The sequence below is a fragment of the Petaurus breviceps genome, unplaced genomic scaffold (assembly GCF_028583685.1).
Source record: "Petaurus breviceps papuanus isolate PSGF00001 unplaced genomic scaffold, PetGlider_PUasm1.0 164, whole genome shotgun sequence".
Taxonomy (NCBI): domain Eukaryota; kingdom Metazoa; phylum Chordata; class Mammalia; order Diprotodontia; family Petauridae; genus Petaurus; species Petaurus breviceps.
Window position 1 is genome coordinate 14,301,885 of NW_027185735.1, and position 15,285 is coordinate 14,317,169.

The following is a 15,285-nucleotide window of genomic DNA, read 5'->3' on the forward strand; positions in this document are numbered from 1 at the left end:
TTTTGAAAAAAGTTCAAATGCTATCAAACAGCATCACATGCCAAAGAGAAATCTTTCTCGAAAGAAGGAAGAATCAATCAATGCTGCAAACTTCACTGTTGTCTTATCTTAACTGCCACAGCCACCCCAACCTTCAGCAACCACCACCCTGATCTGTCAGCAGCCATCAACACCAAGACAAGACACCCCACCAGCAAAAAGATTATGACTCGCTGAAGGCTCAAATGATGGTTAGCATTTTTTAGCAATGAAGTATTTTTAAATTATGCTATGTACTTTTTTTAGATATAATACTGTTGCATACTTCAAAGACTACAGTATAGTATAAACATAACTTTTATATGCACTAGAAAACCAAAAAAATTTGTGACTCACTTTGTTGCAATATTCAGAAGCCACAATGTTTCTAAGGTATGCCTGTTTTATTAAAGATTTAGTTTACAATCCCAAATTATACATCAGCCAAGTGACTGGGGGAATCAACCAAGGATAGTAGAAGAGAGAGCTATTCTGAGAATAAAAAGCTGATCTCATAAAACTCCATGTGGGTTGTGAGGTATTCTTTTTAAAAACCACAACTCTGTCTGTACTGGGATTACAAATATTTATCAAATCATATGAAAGATGGAGGTTACCTGTGAGAGCCCAGCAACTTCAGTTTCAGAGCTGAAATGTAAAGTGTCAGTGAGTAAATGCAAATAGACCACCTGCCCAATTTTTTTCACTTCTTCACATCAACATATACTTAAATAAGCTGAATATTTTAAAAATAAAAAACAATTTTAGTGGTTTATCACAATCCATATGTTTTTCAAACATGTTTCACAAATCAAACGCTTAAGGAAACAAACAATCAAACAGTACTGTAAATTGTCACACAAATTTATTTTTTCTTGATAAAACACATGAAAATGCAATAGCTTCCATTCCAATTAAAAGATGAGTTTTATTTTTAAAGGAACAGGTATTCTAAACATTTTAAATTCATCATAAATTGAACTGCATAACTTTGTCATGCAATAATACAGTGTATTTATTATTGGCATTGGTCTGCTCTCTGTTCTATGTGTTACCTATCCCTTGAAAGCTCTCTTATGGGGGCTTTATTTTTTTTTTTAACTATGCAAGTTTTGTAATCCAAGTATTTTTAAAAATGCCTCCAGCGCATATTTTTATCTACCTGACAAAACAGCAGGCATACAACAGAGATGAGTCAGTAATAGGAAAGAAATGTAGCTGGATAAGCATTAGCCTAGGTGTACAAGGTTCATCATAGACACATACCAAGTAAAGCACAATGGATTGGCTCCTCCTTGCTTTGAAACATCATAGGCTTGGCTTTTCTGGTACTTAAAAGATTAAATCTTGGGAGAGGTGGTTTGGGGAGAAAGGTTGATAACCTCACTACAATTTCCCCCTAAAGTCCAACTGTACAAACATAGATTTATATCACAGAATAATCATTTATGGATTTTGGTATGAAGAATTGTAAAGTCAATGGCCATAAGAAAATACTATACAGCTACATTTACAGTTTAAAACATATAAAGACAAAAGACTAAACTAGGTGGGGCTTTTTGTACTCTTCACGCAGACTGTATTTTCACCTAAATTACTACCTAAAATGACACTCAAGTCTTCAGTTTCAACATCAAGAACTTGCCTAAGCAAAAAGGCTTTTTTATACTGAAATTGTACCATCCTAAGACTACTATATTTCCTTTAACCTTGTTTGAGGTCTTGCTTCCAATAGCATGGATAAAAAAGAACATGAACTGATGATATGTTTCATTATCCTTTTTTTCCTTTTTTGTTTGTATTACCTAGAAAGCAAAGGGCTTTTCTGTTACTGTTCAATGTGTCTTCCAAGGTATGAAGAAGAAATTAGCTGATTTTTAGTGATACTAGAACACATTTAAAGTTCACATTCATATATCATATCCCAAGTCTCAGATTTTAGGGATTCATTCCTCAACTTTGATGCCTCATAAGAGGAAGCTTTAACAAGCTAGAGAATTTTCATGTTTCTAAGGGTTGAAATAATGAAATTCCATGTTTAGCTAAAGAACAGAGGAAAGGAACAGCAAAGTTCTCCTGCATGTGGGACTAGCAAGACTGAGCAATTTGACAGTTTTATACATTAATTCTCATAACACCTGTGAAGTAGGCTTATCTCTTATAATTTTTAAGGATAGGAAAACAAGATCAGAGCAAGAAATAATAATCTGGCCAATTATAAATCAGAAAGTTCTTGGTCTCCTTGTAAGGCAGAAGAAATTAACTTTCTCTAAATACTGACAAAATCCCTAACAACCATCAGACACAGTCTATCTGATTTTTTTTTAAAATGCCATTACATCATAACCAACATCTCTGAAAAGTACAGAACTTTTCTGGAATCTGCTTGGGTCCACAGCTGTCACATCTGAATTAGCAGATGGTAAATGCAAGACAAGGAACCCACTATATTTAAGGTCTGGAAAGTGACGGGAGATTTCTAAAGATGATTCATAAATGACATCTGTGCATTGTATTTGTTTAATAATGTGGTAATGCTTATTGCCAAAGTGGCAGAATGGATAGTCAGAAAGCCTCGGGGTTAGGCAGATCCAGGTTCAAGCCCAGACTCTGATGCTTATTGTCCATGACCATGGGCAACCCCCAAAGGTTCTAAGTAAGTCACAGACAAGTCACTGATCTGAATTCAGTGGAATTTCCCATACTGATGAATTATAGGCCAAAAAAACCCAGTTTAGGGGCAGCCAGGTGGCTCAGTGAGTAAGAGCACCGGCTCCAGTGTAGGGATGACCTGGGGATCAAATCTGGGCTCAGATACTTAGCACCACACCCAGAAATAACTGGCCGTGTAACCTTGAGCAAGTTACTTAACCCTGATTGCTTTAAAAAAAAACCCAGTTTATTTATATAGCATATGTATTCTGAAGAACTCTAAACTCACTACTGAATTGATTTACACTACATCCCTGTGAAGTAGGTTGATGCTGCACTCCTATGTGGAAGAAGACAAAATGAAGTCCCAAATTATTTCACTGATTGTTTTTAAAAACATCTTTCTTTGCCAGTCTTTGTGTCTATTATAACACTAGACTTAGAACATTGTGTGAAGCACACAAAAGGTGCTTTAACAAAAGTTTGCTAAACAAATGAATGCATGTATGTAGTATGTATGTGTGTATGTATGAATAAATGAACAAATGAAGGTTGGGTTCAGTTCCCCACACCACCACCACTTGACCTCTGGGATTCAGGTATTGGGGTTTTTTCTGTAAAATGGAGTTAGTAGTGCTTTTCCACTTCCTAAAACAGAGAGATAGCATGAGGATTAAGGAAAGACTATACATATAGACTTATTTTGCATTTTAGCCAACCAATATTTTTCTCAAAACCATCCAAACAAATCAAAATGAACTTCTTTAAATCAATATTCTTCAATCTGAGATTGCTTGGGGGCAAGGCTAGGATGTCTGGCAGCCCTCCTCCTATAACTTCATTCTTCTTTTCCCTGGCTCTATGCCCAATAACACCTAAGATGGATATAACTAATTTCATTGTTTAACTATCTACTTCCTATTCAGTGACTTATATCAATGATAGGGGGAAGAATTAAAGAAATAAAGTGAAAAAACAGGAAAATTACATATTCTTAAAGGGAAACAATTACATTTTAATTTAAAGTATGAATTATTTTAAAATAAATTATGAATACACTTGTGACTAAATGTGGCCAGTTGTGGCCTGAGGCCTGACTGAAATAAAAGAATAAAGTTAAAGATTAATAAACTTTAATACCCCAAACAGCAATCTTATCACAACTCTCCAGCAAGAGACACTGGGCTGTGGTTCCCTATGTACCAACCCTGAAACTAAAAAGCTCAGTGGACCCTTGCCTTCTTTTAATCAGCATCTGGAAAAAGCTTATTCCCTTAAACTTAAATGCTTTCCCTGAAAAATCATCTTTATCAGTACTAGCTGAAATAGTCTTCTCAACTGACTCCTTACTGAAAGGTAGGCAAGTGTCATGGTACACTCAGGGAACAACACTATGCAATAAAGAAGCTTAAACGAATCTATTATTTTCTTATATTTCAGTCTTAATCACAAATCACTACAACCACCATTGGTTGTTTTGGAATTCTGAGTGTTTTAACATATTTTAAAAACATAAAAAATAAGTTAACTAAACTCCTTTGGCATTCTAATAACTGAAGTCTACAAGACTAGTGAAAGTAGCAAAATGAATCATTCCTTCTGACAATTTTAGTTTTGTCTTAGTCTTAGGAAGAGTACTATTAGAAATGGGAGTCACATTAAACTTATGAATGGGAAGGTTTTAGGTTTTAGACATGGTCATGGAATACTGACTTTAGTTCTTTAATGTTGGGACAAGATAAATAGCAAACTAAAAAAACTATTTTAAAAAATTATCTTTGTTGTGTGGGTGACTTCTTGAGACTAAGGGAAGATGGCTCTACATTTATTATGCTTTAATCTTTCTAATTCATATCATTATGTTTTAGGGATTGGGAGTTTTAAAAAGGAACTTAAAAACCATACTCATAACTAATGAAAGTTATGCTTCAGTACCCAATTCTGGTACTTTGTATTTAGCATGTTTATTTAACAATTACTTATTTTCTATATAATGAAAACATTATAGAATCTTCTTTGTAGAGTTGGTGATTTATGTGAGATATTAACGAATAGTTAGGCTCTGAAATACCCTTTTATAACATAATTGATCTACTTCAAACTCCATAGGACAATTTTTAAAACTCTACGTTCTGGAATAACTTAAATGATCAATTTCAAATTCCTGAATTCCATTTGACTATTTTAGATGCTTTCTAAAGAATTATCCAGCTAATTAATGGAAAGTTTGCCTTTAAATTAGTCATTTCATTGTTGTATTGTTATCAAGGGCAATGCTGATTTTAAATTAATGTTACCACTTTGGAAATGAAATCTGTTGGCTTTTGAAATCTTGGATGACAAAGTAAACAAACCAGTAATACTGAAAGGGGGCTAGGAGGTTGGAATTGAAAATAAAAATTATTATATAATTTTCCCCCTTGTTTTCAAAGCTAATGATGCTGTTTCAGGGGGGAAATAGCTACTCTACTAGGATGGTGTCCACATTTTCTTGCGTGAGATCAGACTCTAAAGTACACGATGAATCTAAGTGGCCTTGAGACAAACTAGAACTTTTCAGAGAGCCCTCAGACCAGCTGTTACAATATGGCTGAAATCTCTGGGCCACTGTATTACCAAAACCTCGACACCGGTTATATTTATAAGGTTTACCTTTATGTGTGTACATGTGTTCCAGCAACTGGCTCTTCCGGAGAAACTTATGACCACAGATTGTACAGTTGATTTTTCTTTTTCTCGAGAAAGAAAAGTTACAGTTTAATTCCACCGGTTCTGTGTCTTTGGAGATCAGAGACAGCTGACTGATCTGTAACGGTTCCATGCTGCCCCGATTTGGGTGGTCAGGCTGCTGCTCATTTTCTTTGACAAGGAAGGTGTTGAGCCGGTGGCACTCACTGAGAGCCTCACTGTTTTCACTGATTGGATGTACTTCACCAAGGTCATTACTTTCCAGGATGGAGGCTGGGACACCAAAAGGAAGAGACCCAGACACATGGGTGTGGAGATGCTCTCGTAAGTTACTACGTGAATCAAAGCGTTCCCCACAGTAATGGCACAAGTGAATTTTGATGCCATTTTCAGTAAAAGTTGGGCCTGTTACCTCTGAAGAGGGTGAGGGGTGGCTCTGAGAGACAACAGATTCAGGGTCGCACCTCTCTTGCTTGATAGACACTGGAGGTTTCTGGAGTTCCTCCATTGACTGGGAAGAAGCATGAGATATCTGCTGGTCCGGAGTGCCATCATCTAGCCCAATAGCAAGAGAGAGCTGTAACTGTGGGTGGTCACCCTGGGCAACGCTTCTGTTTCCATTGCTATTGGAAGGGTTTTCTTTCATCTCCAGTCCTTCCTTGGTTGTGGTTTTTTGTGTGGTTGAGATCTGAATCCCATATAAATTTGAAGACTGCACAGTCTCTGGAGAAAATACTTGGTTCATTTCTGTGGCAATGTGAGAAAGGTAGTCTGCATGAAGAAATCTAATCCCTTCTTCCAAACGGCCATGATCCACAGTTTGCTTTGGCCCTTTCCCAGTGTACATAATGTGCAATAAATAGCTGAATATATCAGGCTGGATGTCAGTTGGTTGGATTTTTATGCATTCACTGTTTAAAAGAAGAAAACACAAAATTAAATTTGTCAAAGTAGACAACTGTTCTGCCCCATGTTTAACAAAGTTACTTTGACAAAATGATACAATGTTAAGCTGAAGGTACTTCTTTGTAATCATACCAGAGTTGAGGATCTCCTTGGATAGAGTAACCTGAATTTATATTTATCACTTTCAGGTCCACTAGCAATTCTTCATTTATTTTTTGTCATGGTTCTGTTTCTAAAAATTCAAAATTAGAAGGTAGTATACAGATGGAAAATGGAAAATGTTAATAATTATTTTACTGGACTTATTTCTGTCTCTAAATTATCTACCTGTGATGATGATGATGATATGTATACATATGCATGTATGTGATCTGACTTATGATTGCACTGGTATAGGTTATTTCCAGGGAAAAAACTCTCTTTACTAATAAAGATCCAGAAACTGCTCGGCATCTATATTTCTGTGGGGCACTGGACTGGTGAAGCGACTTACATGTGGTCACACAGCCAGTACAGTTCAAAGGTTTGGATCCTGGTTTCCTGACTCTAGGGGGTCAGCACCCTATCCCTTACTTATACAAACACCCCACTAAGATATAAAGTAAACCATTTGTTGAACAAATAAATGTACAAAACCCCCACAAAACACCTAATCTTTGTAGGTAAATTTAGCATTCAAGTAATAGAAAGAAATTAGTGAAATACCTAAAAACTGTGGGGAGCTGTCCACTCCCATCCCCTAATGAAATGTTAACAGTAAAGGAAAGGGATTGCTGGCCAAGGCATGATGCCAGCAGTGGACTTTCTTTGGCCCACACCCATCAAAATGGTCTGCTGAGAGTAGTTTTTATGCCAGTTATAAGAGTTCCTTTATTCAATGGAGCTACTGATTTCATTGATGTGGGTACTCCCTCAATTAGTACAACTTATGACCCATTCATACCTGCTCCTATGAGAATCTATATCTTCTCATAAATCAGGCCTGGACAACATAGAGCCTGCAGGCTGCTTATAGCCCTCCAAAGTAGCCCATGGTCAGGATCTCGTATAGGCTTCTTTTACATCCTCTACATTTTTTGCTGGCCATTCGAAATCCTTTGGTGGGCCATATGGTGCACAGGGCTGCCATAAATCCTCCAAAGGAGCTCTATCGACCCAATACAGTGAAATCCCTTCTCTTTCTAACATTTTGTAGATACTAGTACAGAACTAAGCTATCCATCTATGAGCTCTCCCTATTATTATGTGACTGACCCACCCTCATTTCTGATGGCAAACACACATTTCCAGGATAATATCTTTTACACCACTTAATTTCTGTTAACTAAGATTTGCTAGTTATACAAAAAAAACTCACCATATTTCAAGAATCTTAAAAACTTTCCTAGGATTTTAAAAAATGGAGAGAAAAACAAAATGAATACCAGAAAGAAAGCCAGATAAGCAGGACAGCTTTGAAAGTTACCAGATCTCTCTCTCTCTCTGTCTTTCTCTCTCTCTCCGTCTCTCTCTCTCTCTCTCTCTCTCTCTCTCTCTCTCTCTCTCTATATATATATATATATATATATATGTATGTATGTATGTATACACACATATATGTATCTGGATATATGGATATATATCATATATATAATATGAAACAGTCAGGTTATAATTACACACACATATAATATTATCTTTTTCTGTTCTAATATAAGCTATTAAGATTTAAAGCTACACTAAGACTTTTGAAACAACATGGATATGGAAAAGTTCATTTCATTTGGTGTCTGAATTCAGAATAAAAATAAATTTTAAAAAAGGACACCTATGGACTATAAACAAGGTCAGATTTTTTTTTTAAGGACCAATCATCAAAGGTACATCTGATATCCAATGTGATAAAGTATGATTTCATGATGAAGAATAAAAAAAATCCTGAGAAAATAAAAATCTCTCCCAGGAGGCTGATCTGAAGGTCTTACTTTTTTTTTTGAGGGGGGAAGGCAAGGCAACTAGGGTTAAGTGACCTGTCCAAGGTTACACAGCTTGTGTGTCAAGTGTCTGAGGCTGGATTTGAACTCTGGTCCTCCTGACTCCAGGGCCAGTGCTCTATTCACTGTGCAACCTAGCTGCCCCCTTGAAGGTCCTACTTCTAAAGTGAAAAAGGTATTTTCTATGCTAGACACTGATAAAAAGAGCTAACAAGGATTCAGCATACAATGAGAAGGAAGAGCACTGGATTTGGACTCAGATGACCTGGCTTCAAATCTTGGCTCTGCCATTTACTACCTGTGCGATCCTCAACAAGTTACTTCCCCTTCTGTGTCTAGAAGCACATAGATGAGGGAGTTAGACTAGATGACCTCTGTTATCCTTTGTAGTCTAACTCTATGAGCATATGGTTTTATCTCCCAGAAACACTGATACTGTGAAATTAATTCTCAATTTCATCCAAGTTTTCTTTACTCTTTAAAATAATCCAGGCCACTACCAAACTGGGATGAACTTAAATAGATAGTTAAATGACTTATCCAGGGTCACACAGCCAGTATATGTCAGAGGCTTGGATCCAGACTTTCAACACTGGATTTTATAAGAACTTTCCTCCTTCCTCCATCTTTCAATGTATCTTAAAATTAAATTGTATCCTTTGGAGGAATATGTATGCAGATTATATATGGTTCTCTGTGTGTCTGTGTGTATACACATTTATTGTTGCTGTTCAGTCATTTCAGTTGTGTCTGACTATTTGTGACCCCATTTGGTGTTTTCCTGGCAAAGATATTGGAGTATCTTTCTGTGTGTGTAGTATCTGAGGCTGGATTTGAACTCAGGTCCTCCTGACTCCAAGTTCAGTGCTCTACCCACTACACCACCTAGCTGTGTGTGTACACGTATGCAAAACTTTGACTCTAAAGCAAAACTTAGTTGTGACCAATTACTGCTATATGAGTTACTTGTTTTCTTTGGGAGTCATTCTTCACATTTTACTGATGAGAGAACTAATATACACCTACCACCTAAAAGAGATGTTAGAAGAACATGAGATAGCATATAGAAGGACTTTACACTCCTTTTAAAAGTTTTCATTTGAATTCAAGGTGTTACCATAACTATTATAATGGAACCATATTATATAACATAATTAATTATGTAGTAGAATTCAAAAGGCATGTCTATATTAGACCCAAATGGGGAATGAAGGAGTCAAGTTTCAGTTACTGATATAACAAAAAGATGCTTCTTTAAAAAGATAATATAATTTTATTAACTGAGGCAGTCCCACATCAAGGTTCACATCATAAGGTATAGTACTATGGTAGAATTCTAATGATTTCTAATATTAATAAGTGTTCTGATTTACAAAAAATGTATCCTTACCTGAAGAATATGTATGGTGATACACACTTTCCTCCTCTTGGTAGAGAAGTGGTAGACTAAAGGTAGAAAATATGGCACAGACTATCAGATGCATTTGCTGTGATGGCTTATTGCCTTTAACTTGTCCTTTGCTATAAAGGGAAGGTCCTATGGCTGTACAGGGCTTAAAGGAAGTGTGTTTTTAAAAAAAAAACCAAAAAATATTAACTAGCAAATAAATACATAAATGTTTATAACCTTACCTAGTCTGGTGAATAAATATCATTTTGAAGTAGTTAGAAAAAGCAGCAAGCACGGCTCGATGAGCTTTGAAGTAAACATCTCCAATGGCAACTGTGCAATCACAGAGAAAACCAAATTCCCTCTGCATATTCAACTGCTGCAGGAGGACAAGGCTATGGCCAGCAGTATCCATGGTGGCTCTGAGGGAAAGAAAGGATGACATGTACATGTGTGCTTAACAAAGTCAGTTGCATCTTCACACAACTCAGTTTATTTCCCCTGCAGAGATTACAAGGAACAGAGCAAAGTGTAAAAACATTTTTCTCCAAAACTGGAAACCTTAAAAACTGCTCAATACTGGTAACCATATCACAAGGGGGCAATGTAAAAATTTTTCCAATACAAACTTATTTTAAAATGTTAATATTAACATGAAATTCAAGCTGCCTTCATTAAAATTACATTTTCATAAAAGAGGTCTAAATTATCAGTCTTTCCACTGGCCTCTTCCTACATACCTCTTCTTCCCACCCTGAAAAATAAACTCTTCTCTATCTCATTTCACCCCCATCATCTCATCCAAACACATTTATTAAAAAATTTCACATGGCACTGTGGAAAACTATAATTCATGCTACAGAGACCAGATTAATCCCTGTTCTTTAAGAGGCTCAAGCCAAGATCTGGTTACTATTTCCATTTAATTAAAATCATACTTATTCCATTTAAAGTAAATTAAAGATTCATTCATTTAATAAGCATTTATTAAGTACCTAGTATGTACAAAGCAGATTTAAAAAATGAAACATTTCCCTTCACTCAAGGAGCTTACATTATATTTGAGAGAGGGATACACACAACTTGGAAAGGTAAAAAAGAAAACACACACACATACACATATATAGGGTGTATATACATAGACATACTATATAAATATATATACATATATATGAATATATATGTATAATCCAAAATAATTTTGGAGAGAACAGGTTACTAACAACTAGAGGATTCAAGGTAGGTTTCCTATAGGAGGTTGGAAGGGGTATATTTTCAGGCATGAGGAATAGCCAGTGCAAAGGAATATAGAAAGGAAATGGAATGTAGTTAATGGAGAATAGCAAGAAGACTGGTTTGGCAGAAACATACAGCATAGCATCATGGAGAGCAATGTGTACTATACCTGGAAAAGTAAAATAAATACACATAATAAACAGCTATCTGATGCAAGTAGGACTTTCAAGTCATATGATCAATAAGACTAAACATTTTCTCCATCTTCTCTCAGTAATCTCCACCCCCCGCCACCCCGGCCAAAAAAAAATCCAAAGTAGGAATTATACACTAGAGGTAGAGTAATTACAGCTGAATTCACAGGAGAAGAAAGTAAGATGACCACTAGAGAATCCTTAAGGCAATTTTAGCAGTACTTCCTCACCAGCTGCCACAAGGCCTCACAAAGCCAGTCATAGGACTGGGCTTGAGAACTTCTAAAGATATTCTTCTCTTACTGAATATATTCTGCCAGGAAGCAGACATTAACTTTAGCCCAACTATATGGGAGAAGGCTGTGCATTCTAGTATTCTGACCATCAAAGGGAGAAGAGTCAGAAAGTAAGTGAAAGGAAAATATAAGGGAAAAAGGCTAAAGTCATCAAAAATTCCCAGAAGAAGAAAATTCCATTAGGAATTTGGAAAACAAAGAGACAGATCAACAAGAACAATACTAAAATTAGAAGGAAGCATTCAGACTAAAACCTCAAAAAGATTACAAACTTCTCAAAGAAATATATATATATTATATATATTTATATATATTATATTACATTTATATATATATATACATATATATATATAAACTGAATTAATGCTTGATGAAACAGTGCCCCTTGAAATCCCAAGGGAGCATGGAACCACAACAAGATATTCCAGAATTGTTCAAAAGATGAATGGAAACCATAAGAGAAGTTAGAAGGGAATAAATGTCAGAATTTATGGCCTACACAGAAGGAATAATTAACAGAACAGAAAAACTGAGTCTCTCCCAAGATAAAAGAGAGAACAATAGATATGGAATACAAATATACTGAGATAAAGGTCAATTATGAAGAAGACAAGCAAGAAGCAATAATGCTAAAACAAAATATGATCTCCATATGAGCAAAAGACACTAATTTTCAAAGATGATGCACAGAGACAACCTAAGGATCACAGGTCTCCTAAAAGAACATTGCAAAATGGAAAAAGATAAACATCATAATGCAGAAAATATTGCAAGAAAACTACCCAGAATTTCTGAATGCAAAAAAACAAAGCATCAAATGAAAGAATCCATTGATCGCTTCTAGAAAAAATTTATGTTTCAAACTCTAAGACAAAACCCTCTGACTAAGCTTAACAATTCCAATGACGACAAACAACACATCCTGTAAGCAACTGGGCAAAAGATCTGAAATGTAAAGGAAAGGAAATTTAAATAATACAGCACTATACATTATACAAAAATATATTCCAAGAAGTAAAAGAACTCAAGATGCAACTCAAAATAGCATATCCCATGCAAATCTGAGGCTAACCATCAATGAAAAAATCTTAATATTTATTTGACTTGCAAACATTCTAAACAGAAACATAAGAGGTAAACAAATACAACACCAAAGAAAGACAAAGTACAGAAAGAAAAAGACTGACTTACTGGTTTAAAAAAATTAAACAGCAAGACTTTTAAGAGATTTTCTTAAGTATGCAGGAGGCTAAAGATAAAAGCAGAATTTAAGGAAATAGAAGTAATGATAGAGGAGCAGGCCTTAAACATCAAACGGTAAATAAACCCCAGAAACCCTCCCACAGAATCAATATATTCTGTGGGACTAAATTCCAGAATGGTAGGGCATATAAATGAAGAGAAGAGAGGTAGAGGATAGAGGAGAATGTGTGATATACACTAATCAAGTCTATGAGTAAATAACAAAAGGAAGTTCTAACTCTTGTAGTGTCTGAACAAGAAGGGTAAAGGTGAGTGAGAGACGACAGTTAGGTGGTGCAGTGAACAGAGCACTGGTCCTGGAGGCAGAAGGACCTGAGTTCAAATCCCGTGTCAAACACTTGATAACACTTACTAGCTGCATGACCTCAGGCAAGTCACTTAACCCCAATTGCCTTGCCTCCTCCCCCCCCCCCCAAAAAAAAGGAGAGTGGAAGAAGTATCAAAAGGGAAAACTTTTAAAGGGAGAATGAAAAGGGCAGATATCTCAATCCAACAGAGAAAGGAGTCCTACTGAAGAACACTATAATGAAAGAGGGAAACCTACAATGGGTTTAATCTGAAAGAGTATTGCATCTCCAGGGACAACATTCTTCCTCAGAAAAGAAGGAATCATACCATCTGGAAGGGTGGAAGGACACTGACTACTTGACAAATGGGGAGGACAATAATAGAAAAGGAAGGAGGTAAAAGTATACAGCAAGATTTAGACACAGTAATTTCTACTATGGGGCAATGCTTCTATCCTCATCACTTTTCTCATAAATTGATACTACTAAGAGTGATGCACAACATAGAAAGGGATGATGAAAGCAAGAACAATCTATGAAGACATTAACAGAAATTGGTTAGAATAGAAGCTCAAATTTGGTACTTCAAAAGCTTTAATTCCATAAGGAAAATAAGAAGAATAAGGAATAAATATATAGATCATAAACCAAAGAATAAAAGTTCAGAATAGGCATAAAGAGAAGATCATTATGAAAAGAAGAAGGTATACAAATCTTTCTTAGTAAAAGGTTCAGAAAAGGAAAAACTAATAAACAAAATAAGTTGAAGGGGAGGGGATTTTGAAAAAACCATGTAATTGAAATGAGTAAAAAAGGGGAAGAATTAGATAACCAAATAAAAGAAAAAGAAATCAGTAAATAAAATGCTAACACTATAGAGAGGTTAAAAACAAGAAGGAAGAGGTGGAGAGGAATGGGAGAAAAAGAGACTATAGAGTTGCATCGAAGTTGATTAGTCAAAAAGAATATCCAAAATCACATGATTATCTCAATGGATTTGGGAAAAGCCTTAATAAAATACAACACATTCATATTCAAAACAAAACAAAAAAAACAAAAAAAATCTTACAAAATATAGGTACAGTGAAAGCTTTTTTAAAAATATGATTTTTTTTAAGTATCTAAAACCAAAAGCAAGCATTATATGCAGTGGAGATATGTTAGAAGGATTTCTAATAAACAGAGGAGCGAAGCAAGAATGGACCCTTTCTATGCTATTATTTGATATCCTTCTAGAAATGCTAGCAAGAGTAATAAGATAAAAGAACAAAACTAAAGATATTAAAATAAACAAAGAGGCAAGAAAACTATCTCTATTTACTCTTAACATAATTGTTTACTTAGAAAATCCTAGAAAAATCAGCATAGGATGAGTTCCAGGGGCGGAGTCAAGATGGCAGAGTAGAAGCACAACCTCCGAGGGGCTCTGGCTTCCACCTTCCCCAATCAATGTAAAAATCTTTGGAGCTGCAGACCCCACAAAATGACACAGAGAAGCTAATCTCCTGCTGAGGACAGCCCAGCAGGTCGGCTGGAATCGGTCAGCGCAGTGCTCTAGGAGCCCAGCCCACGCCCCAGAGAGCCGGAGGTTTTAGTCCCAGGGTGGGTCTGACCAGCCATCGGCCAGAGGGACTCCAGATCAGCAGCAGCTGTGGCCTTTTCCAGAATTATCAATACATAGATGCGAAGGACAAAGTGAGAGGTCAGTGCAGTCTGGACTTTGGGACCCATTAAGTGGGAGTGCTTCAGCTTTTGCCCCCGGGGCGAGAAGCCGCTGAGATGCCCAGCACAGCCAGCCAGCACCACATGGCAGCTTCAGCTCCTGGCCTGCAGAGTGTAGGGGGACCAAGTGACCAGTCTGAGGGGATTACCGTAATTGCTCTTGCTTTAACGTGCTTGGATCTGGATTGCAGTCTAGGGTGAAGGTCCTGGGGCGTGTGTCCAGCTTGCCAGAGCTGGTGGAGGCCTCAGAGAGGGCACCCATCTAATACCTCTGGCAGCTGAGAAAACCCCAGCGTTTGGGACGACAACTTCCCTGTCTGGTGGCAGAGTCCTACTATGGCAAAAAGCCCTGGGGTCAAGTGACTGAGGGGTGACATGACCAGGCAAAGGAAACGAAGCAGACAGAAGATTCCAACATTAGACTCCTATTTTGGGGACAAAAAGGATCAAAGCATGGAACAGGAGGAAGACAGTAAAGTCAGAACTCCTGCATCCAAAGCTTCAAAGGAAAATACAAGCTGGTCACAGGCCATAGAGGACCTTAAGAAGCAGATAAGAGAAGTGGAGGAAAAATTGGGAAGAGAAATGAGAACAATGCAAGAAAATTACGAAATGAGAGCCAACAGCCTGACTGAGGAAAATCACACCTTAAAAAATAGA

General features: G+C 36.6%; 1 protein-coding gene across 5 annotated transcripts in view; it reads right to left on the bottom strand.

Moving 5' to 3' along the window:
* Positions 1-864: 864 nt before the first annotated feature.
* Positions 865-15,285, bottom strand: part of ZBTB25 (zinc finger and BTB domain containing 25) — a 37,985-nt gene continuing 23,564 nt past the window's right edge. For 4 of the 5 annotated variants that reach the window (XM_069082367.1, XM_069082370.1, XM_069082369.1 and 1 more), the window contains exons 2-3: positions 9,870-10,049; positions 865-6,269 (exon numbers count right to left, since the gene is read on the bottom strand). In XM_069082367.1, the coding sequence (XP_068938468.1) occupies positions 5,132-6,269; positions 9,870-10,049 (1,318 nt within the window). In that variant the 3' untranslated portion in view covers positions 865-5,131. The remainder of the gene's footprint in view (positions 6,270-9,869; positions 10,050-15,285) is intronic. The other variant, XM_069082368.1, reaches the window with a different exon arrangement.